The sequence below is a fragment of the Sminthopsis crassicaudata genome, chromosome 6 (assembly GCF_048593235.1).
Source record: "Sminthopsis crassicaudata isolate SCR6 chromosome 6, ASM4859323v1, whole genome shotgun sequence".
Lineage (NCBI taxonomy): Eukaryota > Metazoa > Chordata > Mammalia > Dasyuromorphia > Dasyuridae > Sminthopsis > Sminthopsis crassicaudata.
Genome location: NC_133622.1, coordinates 192,288,960 through 192,310,964, shown reverse-complemented (window position 1 = coordinate 192,310,964; position 22,005 = coordinate 192,288,960). Strand labels below are relative to the sequence as shown.

The following is a 22,005-nucleotide window of genomic DNA, read 5'->3' as shown; positions in this document are numbered from 1 at the left end:
AACAACTTCAGTTGTGTGTTAGTTTGTCTATCATTCCACCACCCCTCCAATATTGACTGGGATTTTTGTCCTTTTTGTCAAAAACATCCCTATATATGTAAATATGTATACTCACATATATACATACACACATACATATAATACATATAGATATATTTCTTCTTGTTCTTGTTCTTGTTCTTGTTCTTCTTGTTCTTGTTCTTGTTCTTGTTGTTCTTCTTGTTGTTCTTGTTCTTGTTGTTCTTCTTCTTGTTCTTCTTGTTCTTGTTCTTGTTCTTCTTGTTCTTCTTCTTGTTCTTGTTCTTCTTCTTTCTTATTCTTGTTCTTGTTCTTCTTGTTCTTGTTCTTGTTCTTGTTCTTCTTCTTCTTCTTTCTTGTTCTTGTTCTTGTTCTTCTTGTTCTCGTTCTCGTTCTCGTTCTCGTTCTTGTTCTTGTTCTTCTTGTTCTCGTTCTCGTTCTCGTTCTCGTTCTCGTTCTCGTTCTCGTTCTCGTTCTCGTTCTTGTTCTTCTTCTTCTTCTTCTTCTTCTTCTTTCTTGTTCTTGTTCTTGTTCTTGTTCTTGTTCTTCTTGTTGTTCTTGTTCTTGTTCTTCTTCTTCCTTCTTCCTTCTTCTTGTTCTTGTTCTTGTTCTTGTTCTTCTTGTTCTTCTTGTTCTTCTTGTTGTTCTTGTTCTTGTTCTTGTTCTTCTTCTTGTTCTTGTTCTTGTTCTTCTTCTTCTTCTTCTTCTTCTTCTTCTTCTTCTTGTTCTTCTTCTTCTTCTTGTTCTTCTTGTTCTTGTTCTTCTTCTTCTTCTTGTTCTTGTTCTTCTTCTTGTTCTTGTTCTTCTTCTTGTTCTTGTTCTTCTTCTTCTTCTTCTTCTTCTTCTTCTTCTTCTTCTTCTTCTTCTTCTTCTTCTTCTTCTTCTTCTTCTTCTTCTTCTTCTTCTTCTTCTTCTTCTTCTTCTTCTTCTTCTTCTTCTTCTTCCTCCCTCCCTCCCTCCCTCCTTTCCTCCTCTCTCGCTGTTTCTCTCTCTGTGTCTCTCTGTCTCTGTCTCTCTCTCTCTGTGTCTCTCTGTCTCTGTCTCTCACTCCTCCCCCCACCGCTACCAGTGAAATCTTCTGATGATTTTCAGAGATAACCTGGAGCTTTTGACTCTCATACTGGAGAGGCTCTAGGATGGACTTTGTATTCTGTTGAGGGACCAACTTGCTACTATTGGCTATTAATCAATGTGGCTTTTTGAATGTTGACCTTTTTCTGCCACCATCCTATGGGGAAGATCATGCAGGGATTATTTTTCCCGTTTTATGGATGAGAAAGCTGAGATACAGAGACAAGGGTGAAGGAGACTTGCCCCATAGACCAAGCACCAGAGTTGGTGTTAGAAGCCCTGGGTTTTAATCTTTCTCTGCTATTTACTCACCTGTAGGACCCTGGAAAGGGACTTTGGTAGCTTCCATCACTTCACCCACAAAGTGAAGATCTCCAGCTGGAAGGGACTTTAGACATCTAGTGAAGTGACTTGCCTGAGATCATCCAGATAAACATAACCTTGGTTGTTGTTTTTTATGCTCAAGGAGGACCAAAAGAGGGTCACTTTGTTGGGCTCATTTTATCGCATCTCCCGGCTGCTACTGATCAGACTGATACAAGCTTGGAAGGCTCTTCCTCAAGTAGGGCACAAATAGTCCATACACACATTTGGAGGGAGATGTCTCTAAATTTGTGCATGTCACAGTTAAACAAGTGATGGACATAAATGGCAGAAGTAGGGTCTGAACACTTCCCCACTTACTGAGCTCATTTGTCTTTCTGTGGTATTGTACTGCCTCAACCAGATGGCCACCAAGGTTCCTTTCAGCTCCATACCCATGATGATATGGCCTTAAGTATCAGGTCTAGGATTTAAATCACCATTTCCAAGTAATTTCTACATCATTATAGTGGCTAAACTCAGAAAGTTTCCTTGCTGGAACTGAGCTTTCCATGTTTTCCTTCTTTGACAAGAACAGTTCCTGAGTACCGACTCAGTGATGTTGGGGTTTTCATGGTGGAGGGAGTCCCGAGATGGATGAGTTTGGAGATTAGTGTTGAGTAAACTGGCCATCTATGAGACGTCCAGCTAGGTAGAAGTTGTTGGCGGAGGGAACTGTAGCTGGCTTCAGCTGGGGAGAATTGATTTTTAGGTGTGTTTTCCCTCCTATTAAGTGGGATGAAGGGTAAGCTGGTCAGAGGTGAGCCTCCAGACGGATTCTCTGTTCAGGAGGGATTAGGGTTTGGTTTCAGGAAAGGGTAAGAAATTGGCAGCTAGGCTGGCGAGACCTTAATCCACCTAGGCTCCTCAGCTGAGGCAGAGTGAGAGCTCTTGGGCTGAACTCCTGGTAACTCCGGGCTGGGCCCCAGGCTCTGGTTGCACCGAATGGGCCAGTTCATACCCCATATCTCAGGTCCCTGGGGCCAATGCTGCCTCCTACAGGAAGCCCACCCACTAAGGATGTAGCTGTGTTTGAATCAATTTAAATGGCACTTCCTATAGAAGACCATGTTTTGGTTCTCCACAGCTGTCGCAGAAGGGTGGAGGGGGGCTTCCCTTAACATGACCTTGTATTTTCTGCACATATCTTCTGTCTACTTCTGTATGTAGCTGTCCCCTTCCCTTATAGATTATAAGCTTCTTGAGGTCAGGGATTATTTCTCTTTTATCTTTTGTATACCCTATCTAGCCCAGTAAGCTCACAATAACTGCTTAATAAAATGTTTGGTTTTAAAATACTATGTTGATGAATCTTCTTTTCACCATTGCAGGTTGGAAGCCTTCTACATTTTTATATTGTATGATTCTTGGCCATTTCCTTTCTTAAGGCTTCCTAGAAGCCTTCTAGTATTTCATGCATATTAACCAGTGCTCAGCAGTCCAGGCCCATCTGTTATCCTGAGATCTTGATGTACGAATGACCCATCTCATTTTCCAGTCATAATCTGTCCTTTATTAAATCTTTTGTGTCACTTCTCGAGTCCAAGTCATTTTTGTTAACATGTTGTAGCCTACTTATCTATACCATGTGTCTTTCCATCGCCCTTTGGGCCTCATACAATTTTGATGATTTCCAGATTGTGCTGCTCAATGGCTTGGAGCCAAATAGAATTTCTGAGAGAATATTAGGATTAAAAAGCTGCTTAGGCAGTGGAGAACAATTTGAGATTGTTTAATTCACTGATAATTACTCAAATGATATTTTGATTACTCTATTCTTCTCCATCCATCCATCTATTGTGTCTAAGACTGACATGGTAACTTGGTGAACTGATTGTCTACTCAACTGCATATCATCTTATAGTCAACATGCATTTTTCATCCATTTTGTTTTTCCTGTGTAGATTACTATACTTACTTATTCTGAATGGCCATGAATTATTAAAATGCCTCACTCTATGGCTTTGAACAGGTCACACCTTTCCTGCCTAGAAAATCTCGTCCATCTCTTTGCCTTCTCATTCTGATCTCCTGAGTGCATTTATCAACTGCTTTATTTTGGTTAAGGTCCTGCTCATTCATCTGTGATACTATTTAGCCTTCCTTCTGTTCTCTTCTGAACCTAATCTTATAATTAAAAATAAAGAAAGGAAGGACAGAAGGAAGAAAGTCAGAAAAGAAGGAAAAAGGAAGGAAAGAAGGATCCTTTGATTTCAAATCCATTCCTCTTTTCTCTTATTCATCCTACCATGTGTTCCTGACTCAAAGAAAAGGAGAAAAAGCCTCTTTTATATTCTTCCAGTAGAATCCCACCTTTATCGCTTGCTCACCTGTATAGTTTTGAGCAAATCACTTCCTTTCTCTGAACCTGAGTTCCTTATCTCTAAAGTAAAGGGATTGGATCAGATACTTTCAACGTCCCTTGGAGAGATAAGATCATTTAATTCTTCTGCATGTTTCCAGGCTTTGTCTGTCATGGTTTGTCTACCATGGGGGAAGACTAAAGCTGTGTGATGTGCGACAAATTTCTTTCCTTTTCTGGGCCTCAGTTTCCCTACCTGTCGAGTGAGAGGGTTGGACCAGATGGACCCTTTCTGCTGTGATACTCTGCAGAGGGGTCCTGGGAGGAACGCTAGTTTCCATGTTTGTCAAACCCCTTCCAGTTCCAAAGCCCTCCCGTGATCACGTCATGTGAAGAAAGCCTCCATTGTGGACCCACGCTGCAGTAAGTCAGTTATTTACAAATATCACCCAGGCGGGTCCAGGCCTTGGCTCCCAGGGAGCTTTCACTGTGGTGGTTTCTCTCTTTCCTCGCAGACATAAACAATGACACTTAGAATTTCCTGTCGGGGAGCCTGGCAGCAGTGTCTGTCTCTGAGGGAAGTGGCTAATTATTTATTAAACCAGGGTGTGCCGAAAGTGGGTTACACACGGCTTCGTGGGCCGCTGGGGTGGAGGGGTGACGGGAGAGAATCTGTTTGCACACTTATGCTTATTCTCTAAGGAGCAGGAGTCGTGGGAAGGAAAGGAGGAGGTTGGGGGGATCCTTCCGTTTCTTCATTCAGTCCTTTCAAATCCATCAATGAGCACTGGCCTAGAGGTCAGCAGATGGGGATCAAGTGCAAGAACCCGCCCTGTCCTCCTCCATGACCTGGGGTAGGTGGAGAACAGGTGGATTCCCTCCCAGATCTTTGAAAAGTCTAAATTAGTGCCCATAGTGTGCAGAACTCTATGTGGGCATTGGAACATGAACAGAAAAGTACCTGATCTTGTGGCGTCTGCCCTCAGGGAGCTTCTAGGTTAGGACCAGAGAGGACTGGGATAGACATTAGCACAGAAGGCAAAGATCCCTTCTATATTGTCTAGGGATGGGCTGGGGCAGGGCTGGTATTAGGGAAGGAGGAGACTTTAGATGAAAGATGTCTACTCTGCTTCTTCCTTACCCAAGGAAGACCACACTGCCTCTAAACAGACTGTGATATATGTTGGAGAAAAGTTCTTTTTCATGAATCTGGCCTCCCCGGTCATTTTGGGAGCCATTGAAAGGAACTCCCCATATAGGATGGAGAGAGGGGGGGTAGAGGTCCCTTGCAGGACTGGGTGGCTGGAGATGATAGGAGTTCATTCCCTTTTCCTGATTTAAAAATCCAGAGGCCACTCTTTGGGTGGCTGTGAAAAGTCTCCCTAAAAATGTTAAACTGAGCTTTAATTCTAATAGACTTGTGCTGGAAAAAGCCATCTGCATTCAGAGTGAGAGAAGATTGAATGTGGATCAAAGCATAGTATTTTCACTTTTTGTTGTTATTGTTATTTTGCTTTTTTTTTTAATTTCTTGTGTTTTTTCCCTCCGATTTTTTTTAATGTAGCATGACAAATATGGAAATGTGCTTAGAAGAATTGCACATGGTTAACCTATATTGGATTGCTTTCTGTCTTGGGGAGAAAAGGTGGGAGGAATGAAGGAAGAACAAATTGGAACACAAGGTTTTGCAAAGGTGAATGTTGAAAACTATCTTTGTATGTACTTGGAAAAATAAAATACTACTAAAATCTTTAATTAATTAATGACTTGAAGCCTTTTTATTTTTCCATATATACATGCAATTCTTCTTAACATATTTCTGTGTTCATCATGCTATGCAAGAAAAGCCAGACTAAACAAATAACAATGACAACAACAGAAAGGTAAAAACACTATGCTTTGATCCCCATTCTGTCTCCATAGTGCTCTCTCTGGATGTGGATGGCATTTTCATCCCAAGTCTTTTGGAATTGCCTTGAATTCCACGTCCATCAGACTTGATCATTGTATAATCTTGTTGCTGTGTACAATGTTGTCTTGGTTCTAATCACCTCACTTAGCATCAGTTCATATAACTCTCTCCAGGCTTTTCTGAAATCAGTCTTGAGCTTTAAATACAAGGGAGTTCACAGAGACTGATGATGAAAGACACTTAGTTTGGGGAGGGAAGAGGAGCCTTAGATAAAGAACTGGAAGCCACTCCAGAAGCCATGTCTGTCCTCGTATGATTTTCACAACCATTCTGGCAGGCAGATGCTATTATTATTCCCATTTTAGCGATGAGGGATCTTGACCCAGAGACATTAAATGACTCTCTTAAGACCATGCAGCAAGCATTGCAGGTAGCATTTGAACTTAGGTTCATGCCTCTTATTTTATCAATAGGAAAGCTGAGGCCCAGAAAAAAGAGAGACGGCTTTTGTGCTATTATATAGAAAGTTAATTGAAACACTGAGATGTCTAATATCCATGGAGAGACTCTTACCACCTCAGAGTTATTTTTTAATTTTCTTTATTGGTTTCTTTTTGGTTAGACATGTATATTAACTTTTTAATACATATTTCTTTATGAATCACGTTGGAAGAGAAAAATCAGAACAAAAGGGGAAAACCATGAGAGAAAAAAAAACAAAAACATAAAAAAGTGAACATAGTATGTGTTGATTTACATTCAGTCTCTACTGTTTTTTTCTGGATACAAATGGCGTTTTCTATCCAAAGTGTATTGGGATTGCCTTGGACATTTCATAATTATTAATAAGCATTTGATTAGAATAGAAGGGAATAGAAATCTGTTATCCTCGGTTTCGGGAGGAGGGACCATTGTACTTCCCTGGTCTCAGACAGGCTCTCTGGTTCTTTCTTCCCTAACTTTAGGAAAGGGATTTTTAATTCTCCCTCCATAAAAGGAGGATGTTAGACTGCATGATCTTTCAAGTGGTTTTTAACTCTGTAACAGTAAAATTGCAAGACCGATTGTTAAGTAAACCTCCCCAAATCTCTCCCCTTAGTGAGAAGGAATGATGGTAGGTTTCGTGAGTAAAGCAGAAGTTGTATGGCTCTCATCAACAATGAGATGATTCAGGCCAGTCCCAATGGCCTTGTGATAGAGAGAGCCATCTGCACCCAGAGAGAGGGCTGGGTACCAAGTTTGGATCACAACATAGTATTTTCACTCTTTTTGTTATTGTTTGCTTGCATTCTGTTTTCTTTCTCATTTTTTCCCTTTTTGACCTGATTTTTCTTGTGCAGCATGATAATTGTGGAAATATGTATAGAAGAATTGCACATGTTTAACATATATTGGATCATTTGCTGTCTAGGGGAGGGAAAAATTAGAACACCAGGTTTTGCAAGGATGAATGTTGAGAATTATCCATGAATATATTTTGAAAAAAAAAAAAAAAAACCTTAATTAAAAAAAAAAAAAGCAGAGGTCTTGGAGTCAGGAAGTCAGGAAGGCCTGAATTCATATCCTGCCTCAAATGCTGACATTTCTCAATTTACTCATCTGTAAAATAGGGTTAATTATAGCATCTCCCTCCTAGGATTATTTTGAGGTTCAAATGATCAAATAACATAAACTGCTTTTCAGTTTATCTGTAAATGTGATTTAAACCTTATCATCCCCTTCCTTTTTCAGTCCACTGACTGAGGCACCATTACCTGAGTGACTTTAGACAAGTTCTTTCCCTGAACCTCAGTTTCCTTATCTGTAAAATGGGAAGAATGAACTCCTTTTTTTAGCTACAGAACTCCCAGTTCTGATCTCCTGAGTTCTTAGGGGCCCTCCCAGCTCTGACAGACCAATTTTTATCAAGGAACCGGATGAGAAGCTAGGCCTCCGTTCTGCCAGTGTGGACCTCCCCAAAGAAATCTTCTCTTGATGGGATGCGGACGTGTCTGCTATTAAGCAATAAAATATACACAACCCTTGGGACTCTTAAAACTTTGAAATTTCTTCATAAACTTTACAATACAGTGTGTGGGTATATACAAAGCTTTCCAATCCAAGAGGCCCTGGAATTTCTTCTTTGTAATTATTTTGGAGTGTTGTTTTTTTTTTTGGGGGGGGGTGAACAAGGTTCCCTTTGATGATTTCTCTGGTAGGGGGTGAGTGCCTCTTGGCCAGGGGCTGGACTTGGGAGAGCGGTGGCACTCTTTCCCAGGCTCATTAGATTGAGGCCTTAGAATATAGGAAGTCGGGGCTGAGAAGACCTCAGTGCAATCATCATCCAGCTCCCCCCATTTTAGAGGTTGGGAAACAGAGACTTCACAAGAGATCTCTTGCTTAAGGCCCACAGAGACTCTGCATGGAGCTGAGATCAGAGCTGATGTCTCCGGCCTGGCAGGCCGCAGTTCTTCCCCCTCCGCCAGCTGCCTGTTGAAAAGCCTTCACCCATGGGAAGGCAGGAATGTGTAGTGCGAACTGACCCTCCCTTCCCTCTGAGGTGTTGCTAAATCTCTAGCCAAGGCTCCAATTGCTATCAAAACAGAGAGTATCTAGTGGGTTTCCGGAAGGACCGTAAATCAAGTTTTAATACAGGGCCGGAGCTTGGGGAGTGCATGAACTTTCCAGTCTGACCCAAGAACTCCTGGTTCTTGTACCCTCATGCCCTTCTCCCAGGAGCTCCGAGGGGGTGTGGGAGCCTGGGAGCCCCAGTCTTATCATGTCTCCTTCCCCCAGGGGATTCTTTCTCACCCATCCCTTCCTTCTCCTCCTCTCCCTCATGCATTCCCCTCCTCCTGAAAGGCTTGGTTGGCGGGCATCCAGGGGTGTTGTGCATGGGGGAGGGACAATATCTGGGGGATGGGGTTGGAGGGATGGATGGAATCCTTGCAGAAGGAGAATCGAAGAAGGATCTCTCTCAACCCCTCCCAGGAGCCTGCCGCCACTGGGATCGCTGATGGGAACGGATACTGACCCAGCTGTTTGGGGAAGACAGGTGTGGGGCTGCCCCTTCCCAGGCAGGGCCGCCCGAGTCCAGGCCCTGTGTCTTCCCTTTAGATGCAAATAGCTCAGCACATTTGTCTGAGTGTAAGTGAGCTGGAATATTTCAACAGAAAAAGCGGGGGGAGCACTCCAGTGTCGTCCAGGTACCCCAGAGGGTGTTTTCACAAAGGGAAGTGTGGACACTCCCATGCACCCCAGAGAGAGAGAGAATGTGGAATTATGAACAAGGCATAGGAAAATACCCATTTAGACATAGAACACCATGAGAAATAGCCATACTCCGAGACAGACACACAGACACAATCTGCGTGCATTTATTTATATGTGGTGTCCCAACGAGTTGTGGCCAACTTTAAATGCCGGGTAGCTGGGTTTGAACTTTTCTTGGGAAGCAATAGGGAATCACTGAAGATTCTTGAGAAGGGGAGTGACCCAGTTAGATCTATGATTTAAGAAAGATTTCTTTCTTTTTTTTTTTTTATTCTAAAATTTTTATTCCAAACTCCAAACAAATTGGAAATGTCCATATATGCAGTAGATCAGAAAAATAGGATTGTTCACAAAACTGCAGATCTCTATTACGTACGACTTGCCTAAGGAAGATTATTCTGTCAGGACTAGTGAAGGACAACATTAGAGGCAGAAAAACCTGTTGGGAAGCCACTGTCCAGTCAGGTGATGATAAAGGTGCTGTGCCAGGGGAGGGAAGAGAAAGGAGAATTAGTTTGAGAGGTGTAGCCATGGAAGGGACGAGACCCTGATGATTGGTTTAGAAGGCAAGGAACAAGGAAGAATCAAAGCTAAGTCCAAGACACACAGCTCAGGTTTTATGATGACAGTTATTGGGAAAATCGTATTCAATATAAAACATTGAGATTATGTAAGAGGAACTTTGGTTCCTCATTCTTCTGAATGATAGCTAGACCAGAAAACATTTTGTAAATCTTGCCATGACATGGGTACTGTGCCAAATGCTAAGGCTGCAAAAGGAATTAAACCACAAGTCCTGCCCTCAGGGAGCTTATGGTCCAGTAAAGATAACATCACTTGCTCTTGGGGATAGTCGGGTATTGCAGAGATTACTTACTATCTGACTTTTTGTTCTAGACTGGAACAGCTCATTTTACAGATGAGGAAACTCAGATAAACAGGATTAACCTCAGAATCACACAGCAAGTGCCTGAGGTTGGATTTGAACTCAGGTGCTCTGTCCACCGTGCTACCTGACTGCTTAAACTTTCATTATTGTTGCTGCTTCTGTTACTGTTATTAGGGAGAGGGAGAAAGTTTGGAACTCAGAATTTTAAAAACAATTTTAAAGTTTTTTTTTTTAAATGTAATTGGTTGATATTTGGTGAAAATCAAATCTTTAAAAATATTTTTATCTATCTTTTTATTTCTGAGGTCCAGTATATATCTGTACACACAATACTATATAACTATATAAAATCATATATATATGTATATATATGTAAAAATACATAAATATATTTATGTAACTGAAGTCCAGTATAGTGTCTGTCTGTCTCTTCTGTTCTCCCTCCATCTTTCTCTCTTGTTTCTCTCTCTGTCTCTGTCCCTCTCCCTCTCCCTCGGTCTCTCTCTTTCTCCCATCCCTTCCTCTTTCCACACACAGCTATTATATAAGACCATATATACATATGCTTATATATATATATGTATATAACTGAGCTCTAGAAAAAGACCGTGACTTTAAGCAATTGTTCAAACCAATTAGTGACAGACCTGGAACTAGAATTTATGTGTCCCGACTTCCAATCTAAGTACCTACCCTGTCCTTGAAAAGCGTTGGTCCTTTAGAGCCCACACGGAGGGAGATTAAAGCGGGAGGAGAGGTCGGCTCCTTCCTGCTCTGGGCCCTGGCAGGCCCCGGCCTCAGCTAGCGAGGGTGGGGCCCCTGGAAGGAAGTTTATCTCACTAGACCCTCTGTCCAGAATCCAAGGTTGATTTCACCTGAGATTTATCGGGGTGTCCCTGGGGTAGGGGTGGAGGGAAAGGGGGGTAGGCCGGCAAGGAAGGACTCAGCACATGGGAGGACGATCCCCGGGTGTTTGGTGAAGAAATGTGCTTCCTTGCAAATTCTTCATCCCCAACAACTGCTCTATTTGCACTCTGCTGTTCTCCCACCCCCAGGATGACCACGGACTGACCTTTAGAATTGCTGTACCTAGAAACGCATGAAAGAATTAGGACTCGTTGTTTTTAAGGGCCTGTCCTGTTATTCATTTGGGCTTCAGGGTATCTGAGGAGCAATCGTGGAGGAGCTAGGAAGGAACAGGCTTCCCCTGAGGCTTGGACGTGGGTGTAAGTGATGTGTACATGTGTGTGTGTGTGTGTGTGTGGAAGGGATCAGCCGGAGCCAAAGGAGAAACCACAGTGCTGGACAGAGCAAAGTGAACTTTTTTCTTTCCTTTTCAATTTTTATTCTGAATTTAAGTGAGTATTTCCTTATGCAAAATAAAAGGGAGAAGAAAGTAGATTATATGGGAAATCGTCAGTCTTTGCTAGTCTTTTTGAGTTTATAGTAATTTCAACATGTAACTTTCAAAGCTGTCTCGTTTGTCTGTGGCTCCTTCTTTCCTCACTGTTGATTTGTAAAAACCTTTCACCTCTTTTCTTTCTTTGCTTTGGCTTATACTTTCCCTTCCTCTCTCCTCCCAGATCTTAGCATATATAGGTTCTTAAAAAATGTTTGTTGATTGGATGATCGATCTGCAAAAAGGATTTGAAAACTCCTCACAACTGGCATGTGCCGTGAAGGGCAGCAGCTTCCCACGCTGGTCTTGTTTGAGGAGTTACACCTTTCTGTACCCGAGCCGTCTCTCCTGTCAGGAGCAGAGTCACGGCCGGTCTTTGTATTGTGAGAGGAATCTCGCACAGTCTCTGTACTTTGTGGGCCTGTTTCACAGTGCGGTGGTGACGGCCTCAGTGAGGATTCCTGTTCAAGGCTCGGGCTCGGAATCTGGAGCTCTGCCTTGGAATCTTGGCTTTGTCACTTATTATCCCTGTGATTTGGGGCAAATGCCTTCTTTTTCCTGGGCCTCGTTCCTCGGTGAAATGAAGGGACCGGCTTTAATAATCTCCTGGTCAGGAGGCGAGTCCATTTTCCGTGGTTGTACCAGGAGTAGGTGTCCAGTGTTGGGAACCCACCCGCGGTCTTCCAGCTCCCAGGCCGGCGCTGGTGTGAGGGGCAGAGGAGTGAACCATCAGACTGCTGGCGGGGAGCGCGGCTCAGTTCTCTTCTCTCTTTTCCTGTAGGCCCTCCGAGGATCTCCGACCGGGTGGCCCCCAGGCAGTCGGCGAGGCTGGGGAGGACGGTCAAACTCCTGTGTCCTGTGGAAGGGGACCCGCCCCCTCTCACCATGTGGACTAAGGACGGGCGCACCATCCACAGTGGCTGGGCCCGCTTTCGGGTCCTCCCCCAGGGCTTGAAAATCAAGGAAGTGGAACGAGGGGATGCCGGGACCTACGTATGCAAGGCCACCAATGGCTTCGGCAGCCTGAGCGTCAACTACACGCTCATCGTGATGGGTGAGTGCGGTTGTGTCCAGAGGCGGGGTGGGCAGTGCTGGACAGAGGGGGAAAACGGTGCCGCAGGCCTGAGCTGTCACGGGTGCAAGGTGGGAGAGGAAAAGTGATGGAGATGCCCCGTCCCACCCAACGTGGCAGCCGGGGAGGAGGCGTTCTCCCGGGGAAGCACTTTGGAAAGGTCGCAAGTCCCTTCTCTCCCATGCTGCTCCCTCATCTCTGCAATGATGGAGGTAGATGAGGCTGGTCTCTTCCAGTGCTCATATTTTATTATTCTATGGGTTTCTTTTTTTTGGGGAGTCAGGAGAACTCAGTCCAAACCTCTGAGGTGATCTGTTCCAGACTCCTCCCAGAGCAAGAATAGTAATAACTAATAATCTAATTCTGTAGGGTTTGTGAAGTACTTTACATGTGTTTACCTCATTGATTTTCCCAGCAACTTTGGGAGGGAGCTTCTCTTGTTATCCCCATTGTACAGAGGGGGAAATTGAGACAGAACAAGTACCTGAGGCTAGGTTTGAACTGAGATTTTCCTGACTCTAGATCCATCCATCACACTAGCCACTGCGTTACCTGGCTAGCTGGGCCATTCAGCCTTTCCTTGAGCATTTTCAGCAACAGGGAGTTTGCCCCCTTCGCCCACCCTACAAAGAACTTGTTCCCTTGTTGGACAGCTCCAAGGAGGCAGCTCCTCCCAAGGGGGCCCAGAACCTGCATCCATTGGTGCTAGAGGTGGTTGAGACAGTTCTCACTGCCAGTGAACTTCCAGTGTTGAGGGCTGCAGAGGGGTAACGGTGAGGGGGATAGAGAATGCACACGAATAATTATATTGTAGAGAAATGGGCCAAGAAAATGAAGGAAGGGTCAGTCCCTTCTTGGGAGGGGATTAGGGAAGCGCACTTTAACTGTACCCAGAAGGGCAGGGTGGGCATCTGAGAGAATGGTGTGAGTGGTGGATGATAGTATGCTCAGAGCAGCCAGAGCACAGCGTTCTGGTGGGGAGTAATTTCAGATAAGCCTGGAAAGGTGGGAAGGGCACTGAATGCCAGTTTATTCAACAACCAATTGGGAGCCAGTGAAGGTTTTTGTGCCTCCTTTATCCGGCTTTCTTGCCTCTGGGTCTCCAGATCACTGGGCCCATGGGATACCCCATGCATAGCATCTGAGGACCATAGACGCTGGAGCTCAGCAGGGACTTAGAGATCATTCGCTCCATTTATTTTATACACGAGGAAACAGAGAGCCAGCCTTCTCCGCTCATGTGTCAGGCCCGGGAGCCTCTGAAGGCCAGAGGCAGTCCGCCAGCCTCCCCCTCAGCTGACCTACCCAGCCCTTCTGGACACCTGATGCTCCCGCTCCTCCTCAGCCCTCATCAGTTCCGACACAGAAGCTCACCCAGCCCGTGGCAGCAGCCCTGGGTGGCGAGTCGGGAGAGCTGGCTCCTCTCCCCAGCGCAGACTCCAGCTGGCTGTGTGACCTTGGGCCAGCCCCTTCCCTGCTGCCTAGGGAGGCTGGGTTAGACGAGATGCCTTCAAAGCTCTCCCCTCCCGCTCTCCTTCCTTCCGCCGGGACCTCTCGGGCTCCTCTCCCCAGCCAGGCCGAGGGGGCTGTTTTTTCATGTTTTCGGTTTTTCACAGCTTGTTCCGCCGTCAGCGCCATTTGATGCGAGGCGCATGGGGGAGCGTTTTACACGAGAAGGATCATCCCTCTTCTCCCCTTTTATGATCTGCACAAGGCGCTCGGAGCGGCAGCCACCAGCAAACATCTGTTTGCTCTCGCAGAGGCTCCCGCCGCCGATTCCGAGGCCTTTGGGCTGTGGGTGGAAAAAAACAGAGGCCGTACGGTGGGACAATGTGGTTTGCATTAGTGTGTTCCAGTGAACTCGTCGGCCCGTGGCCCGGCATCTCGAGATAGGGAGAGCAGTTCTGGCCTGGCTGGGGAAGAGCAGTTTTAGGGGATGAGAGGAAAGAATATGGAGCTCAGGACATTTAGGTTTGAATCCCAGCCCCGGCACTTACTCCTCTGTGACCACGGGCAGCTGACTCAAGCTCCCCGAATTCTGGTTTCCTCCTATAAAATGGGGAAAATAACGCTAGGACTCCCTGCTTTACAGGGCGGTTATAAGGAATGTCCTCTGTAAACCGCTATAGAAACGGGAACAGTTCCTACTGTGATTAGTGATCACTTAGTCAACCCTTCATTTTCTAGAGCAGAAAACTGAGACTCATAAAAAAGGAAGTGACTTAGAGGATCATAAAACCATCAGTTCTAGAGCTGGAAGGGGTCTTGGAGACCACCCAAGCCTGCCATTTTTCCAGAAGAATAAACCGAGGCTGGAATGAAACCTCGAATGGGGTTTGTTGTTGATCATTCACGTCTGGTTCTTTGTGATCCCTCTTGGGGTGTTCTTGGGGAAGTATAGGAGGGGTTTGCCATTTCCTGCTCCAGCTCATTTTTCAGATAAGGAAACCGAGGCACGAAGACTTGCCCGGAGTCCCATAACTAGTGTGTCTCATTCTGGATTTGAATTCGGGTTTTTCTGGCTCCAGGCCCAGGACTCTCTCTCTATACCACCTCGCTGTCCTGGCCAGAGTTATACAGCAGCAAATTAATGTTAGAAGGAGGTCATCTAGACCCCAGCTGATTAGTACCTTTTACCAACGGAGGAGCCCCTTGCTGAATGTGAAGACAGTAATACAGTATCCCGTTGGCTCTCTCTTTTTCAAGGTGGGAAACTTTGTTTTCTTGGCTTTAATTCCCTGAGAGGGAAAGTGGGGGCAACAGGAAGGAGATGTCTCTTTGGGAGGATTTGTTAGTCACATGAGAGTTATTGAGGGTCCTGCCATGTCTGAAAGCATTGGTCCCTTCTTCTGCTCTGGGTCAGAGGAAGGTGGGGGAGAGCACTTCTACATTTTCTTATGTTTTTTTAAAGGGAAGACTTTCATTATCAGGGAATACAAGTCTTGAAAGATGAGAAGAATTTCAGCAGGGAAGAGAGACCCTTTCCCTCCGTGGTTTATGTGAATGCGGAGCAGGGAGAGGACTGGCTGAAATCAGGGATGAGCAGGTATTCCAGTCTGGAAAGGACCCTGGAGGAAGGAAAGATATAGATAAGTCACATATTGGCAGGCCTTGAATGTCAGGCTCAGTGAGGAGGGATATTTCCTGAGGACGTAAACATGTCGTTCTTCCAGTGCAGTGTGAATGGCATTCCTCCTCCTGTGTCCAGCATTGGCTCCCAGGCTTTCAGACTGGGCTGGGCAGTATCCTGGAACCTTCGGTCCCTGGCAGTGAGCTGCTGGCTCTGGCTGGGTCCCTGTAACCAGGCAGACTGGGCTGGAAGTGTAGTACCAACGGGCTGAACTTGGGCATCCAAGACTGCAGGTCTAATCCTGACCCTGCCTCTAATTAATTGTATGACTCTGGTCCAGACACTGGAGTTTGGAAGGTTTCACTTTCTCACGTGTCAAATGATCAATCAATGATTAATCAATAATATAATCTATATTAGAGATGGCTGATCAAGAGATGACTATGAGCAGGATTAAAAACATTACCACTGGTATGAGAAATACAACCATGTTTGCGTATGTTTACACATGTATATATGTGTTCACGTGCCCATGTATGTTATAAAATGTTTCCGTACACTTGAGCTTCAGAACCCCACAGGGTAGAGCTGGGCCATTATGATCCCCATTTTATTGATGAGGAAACAGAGGCTTCTATAGAGAGATTATGACTTGCCCCCCAGATAAGAAGTATCAGAGGCAAGATTTGCGATTTCCCAACTTCAGTCAAGAACCCTCTCCTCCCTGCTTGTGTTACCCTTTCTGAGATTCTTTCAGAAACTTCGATTCGGACTCCAGGGTCCTGGGTGCCTCAGTTTCTTCTTCCTTTGAGGGCCCTTCCGACCCTTGATCTACACTCATGTGATCCTTTTCCTGGAGCAGAGCAGGCTGGGGCTGAGCCGAGCAGACGGAAAAGAAGTTCCCGTCCTATTTCCAAACTCATTTCTCTTTTATGTTACTTGGTTGGGGAGTCAGAGGCATAAAACCTTTGGCCCGTTTCATTTGGTAAACAATCCTTTTATGAGATGCCTCATTTTCTGGGAGAGAAGTTAAGAACTCACCCCTGGGGAAGGGGGCAGAACTCAGAATTAGGCCCAGTTCTGAGGCTTCTGGCCAACCCAGAGCATTTATTAAGTTCCTACTGTATGTAAGGTCTTACCTTTGGGAGACTTCTTAGCCTTTTTTTTAGTGTTATGGAATGCTTCGGCAGTCTGTTGAAACTTATGGGTCCTTTTTCAGAATAATGTTTTTAATGCAGAAAGCAATGTACATAGAACTACAAAGGAAACCAATTATGCTGAAATACAGTTATTGAAATGTTGAAAAAGCAATGTGACAGCACACTTACAGACGCCATGTTTAAGAACTCCAGACCTCCAAGCACAGGTGTCTGCAGACCCCCAGCAGCCAATCCTATGTCTTCCCTCTTTCCTCTTCCCAGGATTGTGTATGAGCAAGGGCGTTCGTGCTAGCCCTGACAGGGGCACGGACTTGCACACTCACAGTCACAGTGTGCACATCCAATGTCCCTGCATGTGCCCGCACGGCAGCCTGCTCAGGGATATGCACTTAGCCGGGTCATAGTTGTGCACTTACACACACATATTCCCACTCTCAGGTGCGGTCTCTGCTTTATTTCTCGTCTGTCTCCCTGTGTGAACAGGGGTTCGTGGTCCCCACAGCACTACCACGGCCCCCTAACATCACACCCATCTCTGGGCCTTGTAGGAACCCTTACCCCCCACTACTCCTGCCCTTTGCCCTTTGGACCTTGTAGGAGCCCTTATCCGCCAATGCTGCCCCTGCCCCTGCCCTTTGCCCTCTATCCTTTTTCATCCCCATTGATCAATATTGACTTTATTTTGTTTAACTCCATTTGGGAGCAGCTTGTGATCTTTCTTTGGGTGGGTGACGGGAGGAGAGGTTTGGGGAAGGTTACTCTGGTGTCGGATGGTAGCTGAGTTATGGGAAGATGTTGTTTCTTCGCCTTTGGATGCCATGGTCCAGCCCAGGCCCTGGTACACAATAGGTGATTAATAAATACCCCCGCTTTCTTCCTGACTGTGTGTTGGAGTGCATTTGTGGGTGGTGGGACTGGGTCAGTTAGCTCGAGTGTGTGTTTATGTAACTGTGATTTTCTCAGGCTGAGGGGTAACGACTCCCATCCTGAAATATCCAGCTGCCCTGAATATTTGTCAGTGGTTAGAAGGGTGATTGATTTCTCTTCCCTCTCCTACTCAAAACAGACCCACAGGCCAAGGTTGCTGGCCCGTGGAGGATCGGGCTGGGCCGGGAGGGGAGGGAGGGAGGGGAGGGCAGAGGCCCACCTCTTCACGTTCCCAAGGACAGCCCAACGCTGGCCCGGCCCAGCTTCCACCTCGGTGACAACCTAGAGCTTGCCCACTGTTAGGAAAGAAGCCGCTCAAACTTCGTGGCCTCCTAACTGCCCTGGGCATGGGGGGAGCAGCGGGTTTTCACAGTGATGTTTCACCGGGGGTGGCCCAAGGACACTCAGAGTGCAGGAGGGTGGGTGATGCACATGCGTGGTCTGGAGGGATTCTCACAGAGGTGAGAAGGGGGATTTCAAGCTCTTGAGCAGCCATAAGCAGGTCCCTTTCTGCCAAAAAGCACGGCCTTGACTTCTTAAAAGAAGAAAGGGTCTCGGAGACGATCTGGTCCAAGCCCCGCATTTTTATAAGAGTGGAAACTGATGCCAGATGAGGAGAGTGACATTTCCAAAGTCACACGGTTCGTGGCACATTGGGAACTAGGGCTAGCTTCCCCAGCCAGATGTTCTTTACTATAGCCAGAGTGCATAGAAGATGCTCCATAAATATTTGTTTTTTAAAAAAATCATTTTGTTTCTAAATTTATTACTTATTTGAGCATTTTTTAAAGTTTTGAGTTCCAAATTCTCTCTCTCCTCCCCTCCCCACTGAGAAGACGAACAATATATGATAACAATTGTTCTGTAAATATTTGTGAATCCTTCTGTCTTCCCCAGAGTGAGAGCTCCTATGTTCAGGGGCTGGATCTCTGCCTCCTTTGTCTTTCCAAGGTGGAGCATTCTGTAAGGACAAGGTCTAGGTCTCTTATTTTCAGCCTGTTGCTGCCAGCAATAATTCAGTATCTGCTAACTACATGGCCCTGGGTTAAGCTCTAGGTTTAAAAATTCAATTCAACACATATCTCTACCATGTTTAACATAGGTTGGACTTCTTGCCATCTAGGGGAGGGGGTGGAGGAAGGGGGTGAGGAATTAGAACACAAGGTTTTGCAAGGGTTAATGTCAAAGAATTATCCATGCAAATGTTTTGAAAAATTTTAATTAAAAAAAAACAGTTCAAACATTTCTTGAGCCCCTACTATGTGCTAGATAGAGGGGCTATAAAAATAAAGGGGGGAAATTCCTTCTCTCAAGGAGTTATGTGTGTAGGGGAGAGGTTGATAAAATTTTGCCCCTGATTGGATTTAGGGGTAGAAGTAAAGGAAAGGAGAAAATTACTAATGCCCCAAGTTGGTTAAGTGGCTGGCTGGGAGGATGCTCAGTATTGTCAATACAAAACAACAGGGGAGCTTGGGAAGATAATCAGAAGAGAACGAATTCCTTTTTGGACGTGGTGCGTTTGAGACCACGATGGGATATCCGGGTGGAGATCTCAGGCAGGCAGATGATAATTGCGTGTTTGACTCGGGAGAGATGAGGGCTGCCTGTCTGCATTAGGGAGCCATTTGCCCAGGTGAGCATCGCACCTGTGGGAAGAGATGAGGTCCCGGAGAGCGAGCAGAGAAACGAGATCAGGAGAGAACTTGGGTGACAACTTGTGTTGGACACAGGTGGCTCCTGAAATAACCAATGGGCTTGAGGCGGAGAGCGCAGTCACAGACGCCAAAGGAAGAGAGGGTATCCAGGAGGTGGAAGGGTCAACACCGTAGAGAGGCCATTGATAGTGAAGAAAGACCCAAGAATGGAGCAGTTCAGCGTTTCCTGGAAGTCATCAGAGAACAGCTTCAGTGAAGAGGTAGCTTTGGAAGTCAGATGATAAGCAGTCAAGAAGTGAGAGGAAGGTGGGGAAATGGAAGCAAGAGTGTGCAGGAGTTTGGTGTGAAAGGAAGGAGAGACAGAGAGCGATAACTTGAGGGGATGGGCAGAGCCAGTCAAGGGTTTTTAAAGAAGAGAGAGACTTGGGTCTGTCTGCACAGAGCAGAGCCAAGAGCTGCGGGGAGATTGAAGGGAGGAGGGAAGGAGGAGGGGGGGACATGGGACTAGCCAAGGCTCCGGCAGAGATGGAAAGAGATGGGATCAAGGCTGTCCAAGGAGGTGACCCACATGGCAGGGCGATGGAAGAACGCTTTCCTACAAAATCATCTGGCTGTCCCGGGGACCTTTATTAGCTGGAGAAGTGACTTGGTGCAGGGTATTTGAAGGGTTGTCATAGAGAAGGTTCTGCTCAATCCACAAGCCTTTATTGGGCACCTACTGCATGCCAACTTCTGTGTTTGGATTTTAACCAACCAAGAACAGGTGTTTCTGCTACAGAGGGAACAAATTTGGGCTCGTGTAAGGAAGAACTTCCTAAAAATTAGAATTGTCTCCAAGTATTATGCACTACCTCTGGAGATCCTGGACTCTGGAAACCAGATGTCCACTTGGGGATGTTGATTTTGTTCAGTTATTATTTAGTCATGATTGACTCTTCATGACCCCTTTCGGAGTCTTCCTGGCCAAAAAAACAAAACCAAAAAAAAAACTGGAATATTTGGCAAGCTCATTTCACAGATGAGGAAACTGAGGTAAATAGGGTTAAACCATCTGCCTAGGGTCACACGACTAGAAAGTGTCTTCCTGCTCTATGCTCTGCCACTGGAACTAAATTAGGGATCCTTAGCTCAGTCTTTGAACTTTTTATACACACTCATATGTATGTATATAGGTATGTATGTGATTTGTGTGCACACATGCACACTGAGTGCTGTAATTTAATACGACTGCTCTCCTTCAGAATTTCTTATGCATTTAAAAACTTGATGCTGATAGTATTTTCACTTTTTTTTTCTTTGTCGTGTTTTCTTTCTTTTTTTTTTTCCTTTTGATCTGATTTGTCTTGCACAGCATGATGAATATGGAAATATGTTTAGAAGAACTATACAAGCTTAAACGATATTGTATTCTAGGGAAAGGGGGAGGAGGGAAGGGAGGGAGAAAAATTTGGAACACAAGGTTTTGAAAAGGTAAATGTTGAAAACTATATTTGCATGTATTTGGAAAAATAAAAAAAACTACTATAAAAAAAACAAAACTTGATGCTGAAAGGGACCCTCCAAAGAGGTCATGACATGGGATGTAGGAGCTCCTGTTTTAGAGCACAAACGTTTCTTCCAACTCTGAGATACCGAGAGCCTGGGAGGGGGGAGCCGCTCCTCTTGGGCACATGAAGCCCCTTTCTTGGGGCTGATCCATTTGCTCATTTATTCACCATACACTACAGAGGGCCCACTGTGGGCTCTGGGCGTGCCCTTGGGTGAGCCTTGACTAGGTGGGACTCAGTGCGTGCTCTAAGGGGGCACTCCCTGACAGATAAGACTGGGGAGCCAGGCCGGGGTGGGAAGGGCCATGAGAGAGACACAGCTGGGAGCTTCTTAGGAGGAGGCCGTGGTGCTGGTGAAGTGGGAGAATCTGCCTCCTCATCCTGCCTCTGTGGCTCAGCTGTGTGACCCTGGACAAGCTTATTCTCTCCTCTGGCTCTTAGTTGGGGAATGAGATTTAATTTTTAAGGGTTTTCTCTGGTCTTTTCTTCCAGACCTTTTTGCTTTGGGGATGAGGCAGGGAGGAGATATCGTAAAAGCTGAGTTTCAGCAGGAAAATATGGGATTGATGGGACATCCGAGGTTTAGGGGACATAGTGAGCCAAAGCATGGAGATGGTGGGTACTGAGGGGATAGCAAGTTGCGTGTTCTGATTGGAGCACAGGATGTATGAGGGGAAGTAGAAGGTGATAAAGCTGAAATGGTGGTTTGGGGCTTGATGCAGGGAGGCCTTGAGTGCCGGGCTCACACTCGGTGGTTCAGCACTGGGGGCACTCCCTCCCTGGCGGGGCGGGCAGGGATGGAATCTGGGGCTTATCTGGCAGCGGTTCGCAGCCTGGCAGGACACAGACTTGGTTGGTTTGTGCCGGCACCCAGCAGAATGTGATAGCTGGAGCCAACATCTGGGATTCATTGGTGGCGGGAAGCCTAAGCAAACACTAGGTACTTCCTCAGCCCTGGCTTCCCTCTCTGTTCTGGCTCCCGGCTGCCTTCCTTGCTGTCCTCTTGTGCGGAGAGAATTCGTTGATGACAATACCAGAGTAAGGAGCCGCTACAGGGCCCTTCTCGGGGACCTGCAGCTCCTCCTCAAAAGGAATCTTCCTGAGCTAGTGCTCCCTGAGCACTCACCAAGACATGGGGACAAGGACGGGGTGAAGGGTGGAAGAGATCGAAGGTTCTTTTGGGGACATTCCTCTGCCCAGAAATCTTTCCTTGACAACACTGTTACTGTGGTTGCAATTCTAATTAAATATCCCTCCCTCCCTCCCTCCCTCCCTCCCTCCTTCCCTCCTTCCCTCCCTTCCTTCCTTCCTTCCTTCCTTCCTTCCTTCCTTCCTTCCTTCCTTCCTTCCTTCCTTCCTTCCTTCCTT

At 45.9% G+C, this 22,005-nt stretch overlaps 1 protein-coding gene across 1 annotated transcript in view; it reads left to right on the top strand.

The window, feature by feature from the left end:
• Nucleotides 1-22,005, top strand: part of FGFRL1 (fibroblast growth factor receptor like 1) — a 129,303-nt gene that overhangs the window by 62,885 nt on the left and 44,413 nt on the right. The window contains exon 3 of the mRNA XM_074276865.1: nt 11,988-12,260. Within this exon, the coding sequence (XP_074132966.1) occupies nt 11,988-12,260 (273 nt within the window). The remainder of the gene's footprint in view (nt 1-11,987; nt 12,261-22,005) is intronic.